Source organism: Pseudophryne corroboree, chromosome 4, assembly GCF_028390025.1.
Source record: "Pseudophryne corroboree isolate aPseCor3 chromosome 4, aPseCor3.hap2, whole genome shotgun sequence".
Lineage (NCBI taxonomy): Eukaryota > Metazoa > Chordata > Amphibia > Anura > Myobatrachidae > Pseudophryne > Pseudophryne corroboree.
Genome location: NC_086447.1, coordinates 467,492,682 through 467,502,191, shown reverse-complemented (window position 1 = coordinate 467,502,191; position 9,510 = coordinate 467,492,682). Strand labels below are relative to the sequence as shown.

General features: G+C 37.9%; 1 protein-coding gene across 1 annotated transcript; it reads right to left on the bottom strand.

Moving 5' to 3' along the window:
* Positions 1-1,601: 1,601 nt before the first annotated feature.
* Positions 1,602-7,753, bottom strand: PRDM13 (PR/SET domain 13). Its single transcript, XM_063919679.1, has 4 exons — positions 7,613-7,753; positions 6,119-6,250; positions 5,808-5,928; positions 1,602-3,853 (listed from the first exon to the last, which is right to left on the bottom strand). Exons 1-4 carry the CDS (start codon positions 7,751-7,753, stop codon positions 2,340-2,342), a joined length of 1,908 nt encoding a protein of 635 aa, XP_063775749.1. The 3' UTR covers positions 1,602-2,339.
* Between the last annotated feature and the right edge of the window lie 1,757 nt (positions 7,754-9,510).

The window sequence follows — 9,510 nt, the reverse complement described above, 5'->3', positions numbered from 1 at the left end:
GGGATGGATACAGAGACAGTGGGAATTGCTTCATGTACACCATTGCAATGAAGACAGTTCAGTTGCTCTGGCATTGTCTTTTGAAGTTGAAGAGAGGGATCAAAATTTAGTCCAATCCAGTTCAACCTTTTCATAATGCAGAAGACATACTTAAGATAAATTATACAAGTTGGAGGCAGACTGACTGAATTATGGTCATAAATAGAGATGTCCTGATCTCAACTATAGAAGGTGTACATAATTAGCACATCACCCTAATTAAGAGAAAGAGTATGTTTTAAGAAAGAAGAAATAAATGATAGGCTGGAATTATGGGTGCTGCACTGCCTTTCTTATTTATTTATTTATTTATTTATACTGTATTTATTTACTTTTTTGTTTATTTATTTATTTATATATTTATGACAGAGTCACCTCAGTCCACCTCCAGCTCTGTCCCCTCTCACCCACTTGCCCATTAACAGATACTTTTTCAGATTAATAGTCACACAGTTGAATTAAATAAGATACAGTCATAGATTTTGAGAATTCCTCAACAAAATGAGAACAATAATATTTGTAACAAGGAATGGCTGTGAAATATAGCATGCCCCCACAAGTCTTGCCACACTCTTTCCATTTCCACAAGAACTGGCATTGACCACTTTGCTTGGAGCTCAGATGCCTGGTTGCTTTCGTGGGCACATGTAATTCTTCTGAATTGCCTACAACATAGCAAAATGCTGCTTTGTGAGCTTTTATTTTCTTGGGCTATGTTGCTAATATCATAAAAATTGAAATGCACATCTGACATACTATGTTTGAGACTTCATTTATATTTAACATGGAAACCGCAGATAATGATGCCACCATAAGAACAAGTCCTTGCATACACATACTGTGCACATACATTCTTTTTGTACTATTTTTACCCTTACATTAGGATTTTAGAGTTTTGACGTCCTAGTATGTGTATCTCTAATTCTTTATATTAAAAGGCATGGACATGTTCTAATTCAATTATTTCTAAGGAACTGTGGTATCTTAATTTGAACTGGCACTAATGGTAAGGAAAAACATTTCTTTACGGAAAACAAACATTGGAATTCAGTAATGTTTACTAGTCTGGACAAATAAACTTGTAAGGATTCTGCTACAGATAGATAGATAGATAGATAGATAGATAGATAGATAGATAGATAGATAGATAGATAGATAGATAGATAGATAGATAGATAGATAGATAGATAGATAGATAGATAGATAATGTCTTTCTCTTGTCATCTGTTTGGTTTGCAGTTAGAACAAGAAATACAGTTCACCATTTCATACTTTGTAATTGTAAAAGTATTGTTTCAGGAGTACTAGTTGCCACATTTATGCAACTGGATGTAACCTCACAGCAACAGCAGTTTCAATTATTTTGAATATTTTTTTTTTTACTTTCCAAAGGACAAACATTACTTTGTCAATAAGTTTATTTAGAAAATTGCATAACAAATTTAACCAAGAACAAATAACTGTTTCCACTGTACACCATCTGTTATTTAAAGAAATCTATACAACTCTTGCAATGTCAGAGAGCTTTTTGTTACAACAGTTTGATAATTGGATATGGGTCTAAATGAGTAAATATGCAAAAGATATTTTGAAGATTCAATGATTTTCTCTTTTTTGAATGAATAGCAAGTAATGAATCTGTTTTATCGTGAGAAGGAAGGGCGCTATAAACTGATCGGGCATTGCTGCACTATTTGTTTGTGTACTGGGCAGATATGTTCATTTGGAAAGATATACCAAAGGCACAAAGATCTATTGAATGAAGAATTGCTATTTTCTGAATACAGAATACTATGGATATTAGAATTGGCCTTTTGTAGGGTAAATCCTATCAAGTGACTATTAGTGTAACATTAAATGGCTTCTAGGTGAGCAGAAAAGTGAAGCCAGGAACCAGATAGGTTCCTTCCGAAGCTTGCCAGTCATAACCTGATTTGGGGGTCCCAGTAGAGGACTGTAAAATAAGTGATCGGGGATGATGATGATGATGATGATGATGATGATGATGATGATGATGATGATGATGATGATTGTATTCCTCGTCATTACATGAGAAACTTATGCTGATCATATCAATAGCATTCAAACACATTTTAGGATGTATTGTGTTTCCGCTTGGTAATCAATGTAACCAATCTTTCTATTTGTTATTTTAAGACCAACAGAATATTTTGTTATGTTCAGAACAACATAAATAGATACAACCTATTACATCCTGTTTATGTATTATACATTTCCATATATTTATATATAATTAGATTTCGTGATATATAATGTTCTACAGGTTTCTTCCTCCTGGTTCAGTGTCCCTTGTCCACCCCTATGTCCTGGTCACTTTGCTCGTCTGTGAAACAAACGTCTACATCACTGTCATTGTCCTCACTCTTGGGCTCGGGTTGGGAGTAGGAAGGGTCACCATGTGCCTCCTCCTCCTCCTTGCTGCTGAGGCTCTGGCCCGGGTGCCGCGACTTGACGTGTCTCTCCAGATCCCTCCTCCTGACCAGCACCTTGCCGCAGTGTTCGCACCGGTAGGGGGTGTTTCCCTCTGCGTGCAAGCGGATGTGCTTGTTCAGGTTGCTGGGGTCCCCGAAAGGCCTCAGGCACACCTTGCACTTTAGCGGCTTGTACCCCGTGTGAGTCCTCATGTGGATTTTCAGGCCGTACTTGCGAGAGTAGAGTTTGCCACAGTAGAGACACAAGTGACCCTTTTTGGGCTTACCAGAGCCTGCTGTTGTGGCCCCTGACAAGCTCTCCAGCCTACCAGTCCTGCTCTTCTCTGCTGCTATCTCAGAGAGCTGATGGTTGTGCATGGCGATCTCCCGGTCTATGCTGGTGGTGATGGAGCCCAACTCTGGGGCCATTGCTCCTCCAGCATTGAAGTAGGACATAGACTCCGGGTATTTCAGTAGGTTACTAAAGTGGAATTTGAACGGATAGTAGGGAGTGCTGTAGAGGAGCTCCCCATTGTACACTGTGAAAGGCATAACCGGGATATTACATTCCGCTGAGTATGACTTAATGCCTTCAAACTGAGGGATGGAGAACCTCTCGGCAAAGTGCAGCCCCGCCTGTGGCATCTGGCTATAGCGGCTGCCCGGGGACAAGCTGGCATGGACACCCCTCTCCACATGTTTGAAGGCTGATGTTTCCTCCAAGTGAGAAAGGATTGGGAAGCCCCTGAGGCCAGTGCTGCAGGACAGGACAGCAGATGAGCCGTCACTTGGGTGCAAGCACTTGGAATGGTGGCTGCTAACCAAAGCTTCATTCCCTGAGCGACCTGCTTTCATTCCTCCTAAGAGTTTGCTGAAGCCAATGCTGTTGGGCTTTGAGTCCTCCCTTGCAGCTTCAGGGAGAGAGAGCTTGGAGAGACCAGCTGGTTTGAATGCAGATCTTAAACCTGGATAAAACGTGACCCCATTGCCACCACAGGCGCTGCCCACTAGGCCAATGAGCTGTCCATGGTTTCTCGCAGAGCTGACGCTCATGTCCAGTGCTCTGTCCTGCTCATCTTTCCCAAGTGCCTTTTTCATCAACCCAAGTTTGTTCAAAGCCGGAGATAAGGACGATTCCCTCTTAATGGAGTCTCTGGCTGCGCAATTGGATTGCATGTGGTTCCCCCTCAGAGCAGGGGCAGAGTTAGGTCCCCCATCAGCAACTTTAGGAGATATATGGAAGATCTCAGTGGCTCTATGGTGGTCGTTGGTGAGGAATCCCCTGCTGCTATTTAGAGCACAGTGAAAATGGACGTGAGCTTTTAAGGTGTTCGGATACTTAAATGTTCTCCAGCAATACCAGCAAATATAACGTTCTTCTCCTGGTGAGGAAAAAGAAAAGCATTTAATATCAGTTATATTTTTTTATTATATGATGCAACGAATAAATACATTTAATTTGTAGACATTTGCTTTTAGATATTTTAATGTAAATTTGCCCAAAATAACAGCGTAAGAAATATGATGTGGTGAGAAATTATTGGTGTCGCTAATTACTAATCCTGCTAAACTATATACGTCTCTTTACTGATTTCTCTCGCTACTCGGCTAGCCCCACACAGCTGCTGCAGTGGGATAACAGGAGGAGATGGCTGCTCGGCGTACTGGGATCTGGCCCATCTGTTGACATTAGGAGAATAGGTAGCGTATGTCGGGCAGTTTAGGACTCTTTTAACAAAGGGTTCATCTAATGATCATGATCTCCCACTAACAAAGCAGAACAGTATGAAAACAGTCCTCTTCCTTCCCCAAATACAATGTTAGCGCTACAATACCCTAATCTAATTAATGTCTACATCATCTGGGTATACAGTGTGATCGAATGTTTAACCTCTCAATTATATTCACATTACAACATCGCCTGAATTACAAAAACTCATAATTTAGAGACGGTATAATTATTGTAAACAATTATTGGAAAGCATGACAAGGAGAAAACGTGTGAATACGCAAGCAACATGTATTTGTCTTCTTTGCTTGCTTTGTGGAATAGATAAGGAAAAGACCACACTAGCCGTCCTAATCCCATTACTGAGAACTGGTGGTGTAGCCGGATTACAGGAGTTTCTACATAAACTGCATGTACTGTAACAATGGGATTTTGAAGAGAAAGATGTTGAATTTTCATGACCTATCCAAGGAATCTCCCGATATTTTATTTTTAAAGGTCCTTTTTTTGCCACAAGGCAATTATAACATTTCTGTCTGTCCTTCCCTTTGCTCATGATTAAGCCGCAATATCATATTTGATCAAATAAATAGTTTTATCGTTAATTTGTCACCAATAAAATCTATGCTTTATGTCATGGATCATTGTTTTTAATAAACAAGAATGCATCTAGAAATGCTGGCATGCTCTCTGCCTATTAATTATCCCCATATTATATGCTTTCAACCACTTGTAAAAAAAAAATTCGGAGATCATTTATATAAATTAGTGTAGATCAGAGGTTCTCAAACTCGGTCCTCGGGGGCCCACACAGTGCATGTTTTGCAGGTCTCCTCACAGAATCGCAAGTGAAATAATTAGCTCCACCTGTGGACCTTTTAAAATGTGTCAGTGAGTAATTAATACACCTGTGCACCTGCTGGGTTACCTGCAATACATGCACTGTGTGGGCTCCCGAGGACCGAGTTTGAGAACCTCCGGTGTAGATGGTCCATGTTACAAATAATACAATGAAATGCTTGTGATAACTTCATTCTTTTTATAATTCGATTATTTAAAATAATTGTCATTTTTTTATTTCAGAAAATGTTACAATTCCATTACTAAATTTATATATATATATATATATATATATCAAGTGTTGCATATAAAGTACTACATATTAAATATTCATCTCTTTCTTATCCCGGTGTTTTGCATACTGATTGGGTCAATAAGATGTCTCATCAATGTTTTTCTAATAACTGGAATTAAACATCGCGGTTTCTGTCATAGGCTAGGAAAAGGTACGAATGTCATAATAAAAGATTTAAAAATTTAACTGATAATTAAAATATAAGTGCATGTAAACCTTTGTCAATTTAAAAAGAAGTGCTCTATTTTCAATGAAGAATTATCACTCTGGTATCTGCAAACTGAAAGGATGATTCTTGTTATATAAATTATAAAATTCATAAAAAATCGTGTGTGTACTTAACTAAACGTCGATATTTAATTTATTCATATTTGTAGCAACGCATCGTACCCTCCATACCTAAAATGAATCTGATCGACAGATATCGCTCTATAATAACGAATAAACCACATCATTACTGTAATAAATATACCTTTTTCATCGTGTGTTGGGGTGGCCGTAGTGGATATCTCAAAGCACTGAGCTAGGGAGTTAGAGTACCAGGCTGAGAGCTCCTCTCCTGCCTGCACCTCCCGCATTGTTCTGTAATAAATCTGTAAAGAGTAGAGATCACCTGTTACTTGTCAGAACACATAAACAGGCTGCATTATAACAGTAATATATCGGCAGCAATGCCGTTTTTTTATAGACTAATAAGTGATGATCAATGTGGGATTATTTATTAAAAGCATTTAATTTTAGACACTATCAACAAGTGTTCATCCCTTGATAAAGTATTCGTACCTGTCCTCCGGGTAAATCTGAGATTGCTTCCAAATTCTGTTCTTGGCTATTTCTGGCCGCCCGTATTAACCCTATCCACTCCGTGACAGGGCCGCCTGCTTCGTCCACCAGCTCACCTCTCAAAAACCGCACCTGAAGCATGAAGAACTCTCATCACCACAATGCACTGATTTTTAGTACTTTAGTACTGCATTCTAATTGTAACAGCATTAGTTATTTCCCACGTCAACAGATACTTTAAATAAAACTATATCTCTCTATATAACACTGATACAACTGTTTTACAGTAAGGAAAAGTTAAAATTAAAATAATACCAAAACTAAACGGTCATTTAAGTGTTCTTTTCCATCTATTATGACTTAGATGATTTTTTTTTATTTGCCAATTTTGGCCAAAGATCTGATGGGGAGCAATTCGATTGAAGTGCATATCTACTACAGAAAGGGACCATATTGTAAAATACCATATCAATGTGGCTGAATGGGTATGCAATAAAAGTCAGCGCAACAATGCAGACTAATGTGAGAAAGCAATGGAGCCAGATGATGAGAAATAAATTTGGAGAGTCTGGCAGAGCGTTTAAAAACAATTAAAACACATTAAAAATCAGAGCGGAACGCGTGACAAAAGCTATTGATTTGGGGCCTTTGTAGATTATGGCAATTATTTACTAGTAACTGATTTTTATATGCACTCATGTATTTTTCATTCTCTTTTAATGTTAATGTGTTTAGAAAAAAATTTATATACAATTTTTTACATAGTTTTTTAGTTCAGATATAGGGTTATACTATATTGGATCCAATTTGTTGGTTAGCATAGAGATCTTAATTAAATGTGTATTTCCAAGCAAATTAATAATAATAATAATAATAATAATAATAATCATCTAATTTCTAATTCCATATTTTTATTTAAAAAGTCATACATTTTCAGATTACATGACATAATTGAAAACAGGTTAACAAAAATTATCAGCAGAAATAACTAATTAATAAATTTAATAATTAATGAATTAATCAACTGATTAACGCCATCTATTGATTCTATCAATGCATAATCATCAAACGAGCATTGGTTGCATGTTAATTATTACTGCATAAATTATCTGGGCATTGATTAAATATGAAATGCATTGCCCAGCAATTTATTAAAAAGTAAAAATAAGTACTTAATTCTGTATGGACATTGACATATTCTGCTTTTATCCGTGATTCATCTCTGTTTAACATCCATGCCAATGCTTTTTCATATAATATATCTTGTTCAGACCAATTCTGTGGTAGCACATTTCAATCCAATGTAAAATGTAACCTTGAAGAAAGCCTATTTGTTCCTATTAGCGCTGGTTATTAGAGTCCTATGTCCTGTGAAGTGGTCCTCCTATCTTGTACATATGATAGGGTGCCTTCTTATTTTCATATGGTAATGCTGATTATCCTGGCCCCAATACACCTGCTACGCCTTGAAATAACCATCCAAAAAGGAAATACCTTTTTCTTGGGTCCAGGCTCCCTGCGGTCTGACAAGTACTTCCCCAGTTTAAAGATTCCCAGAATGGGACCCAGGCGCAGGCTGGCTGGGATGCTGGTCTCTGCGCTGACGCTGATGGCCGGAGCCCGACTTGTGTGCATGCTGACTGTAGAGATGAGCAGTCAGGGACCCCCAGTAGCTCTCAGGGATGGAGTGACAGAGCGAGAGAGAGGAAGGACAGCACACAGGCGTATCTCCGCCCGCACAGTGACGTGCAGCTCTCTGCACGCCGGCTTTTCTATAGGATCGGGAGGGCTACCCCCTTGGCACGTTGATGCCATAGGGCTCAGAGTTTGGTGAGAGAGTTGAGCTGTTCCAGCAGCTGCAGCGTTTCATTCAAGGGGGTCACATGGAGACTTTCCCTAACCCTTCTGCATAATCAGCTCCCATGAATGGTAACCAGACAATGGTCCAAGCGACCTTCCCATCCAAAAAAATCCAATTTGTCAAGGGCAAAGAAAAGACTCTGGTGAATCAAAGGTCTGGAGGGACCATTAATCCTCAGCATGGGGTATTGTCCTCTAGACAGTTACGATATTTTAAGTGACAAATCCACTGTATAATTTCTCCATAAATTTTACTTTCCCTTATTGTTCACCGACAAACCAGTTCTGCAAAATAAGTGACTATTTTAAGTCTACTTGGCTGATTCTTTTGAGGTTTAATATACTTCAAAGATTTTTAATTCTATCCCCTTGGCTTTATTGCAAAGGACTGTTTAACAAAGGGACTAGGAATGTTTAAGGACTTGTTAACTCCTATTGATTCCTGGCGTGTGCCAAACAAAACTTGGGCAGGTACTTGATGGGGAAACACCAGAAATACCTACAACTTTTTCCCTAAATAACGATCAGTGCATATGGCTGGCTGAGACAGCTTCATTTCTGAGTCTGAAGTGAGCAAAAGGAACGCGGTCATTTAACTTCGAATATTTAAAGATGCTATTTTTTACTTTAAATGTTTTGAATTAAATTGCTAGAAGCAAGTGTACAGATGACATCCCTAGAACAGCTATTTATTCCTATAAAGCACATTGTGGACTTTAAATATAGCCTACTTGTCAGCTACTGTGATATCTTCAGTTTTGTTTTATTTTTCAATTTGAAACACTTTTGAGAAATAAAACTAAAGTATCCGAATATATTGCTAATACATTGGGGCAGTAATTATGGGTTGGTATAGGTTACTTCCGTTTATTAATATATGTATGAATATACAAATATATTAAATCAAATTTTCTTTTTTCTATTTTACAATTTTAAATAACATTTTCAAATTTGCCTTTCAAAATATGGGTCTCAGGCCCGCATAATAAACCAAATAACCTGATAATACGTAGGATGATACTGAAGTAAATACACTCACACACAGAGCACACCATCCGACCTTACTATACGATGTTAAGCGAATGATTTACATACTCTTGGACTATATATTTAATTTATATATCTGTGACGGACTCCCATTTTAAAAGTAAGTGTGGGGGGTGGGGGGGGGGATTGTTTCATTATTACGTCCACATATTGGTCATACCGCACAACTAAAACTAAACGATATGGCCTGTTTGGGAACTATAACAATTGCTTTCAATTGTTGGTTATATAATCGCCTTGTCTAATATTATCAAATTGTGAACAATTCTTTCACCTCGAGTTGCACTTATATTAGACTCTTGACAGTATTTCTGGGGAGGAGTAAATATAATCATCATATTTACATTTCAGAATTGAGACTACATTACTATACGCTATCGTTTGCGTACTGAAAATAATCCTGTTTTGTTCTAAATTGTTGTTGGTGACATAATAGTATACTGATAAAAGTTGTATCATTATAGCTTAAGCTACAGAAATTTCTA

Excerpts from the sequence above, each read along its gene's own strand:
- PRDM13 (XM_063919679.1), bottom strand. The coding sequence starts at position 7,753 with ATGCACACAAGTCGGGCTCCGGCCATCAGCGTCAGCGCAGAGACCAGC. Across the intron at positions 6,251-7,612 it reads AGCCTGGACCCAAGAAAAAG|GTGCGGTTTTTGAGAGGTGA; the intron begins GTATTTCCTTTT and ends TTCATGCTTCAG. Across the intron at positions 5,929-6,118 it reads CAGATTTACCCGGAGGACAG|ATTTATTACAGAACAATGCG; the intron begins GTACGAATACTT and ends TACTCTTTACAG.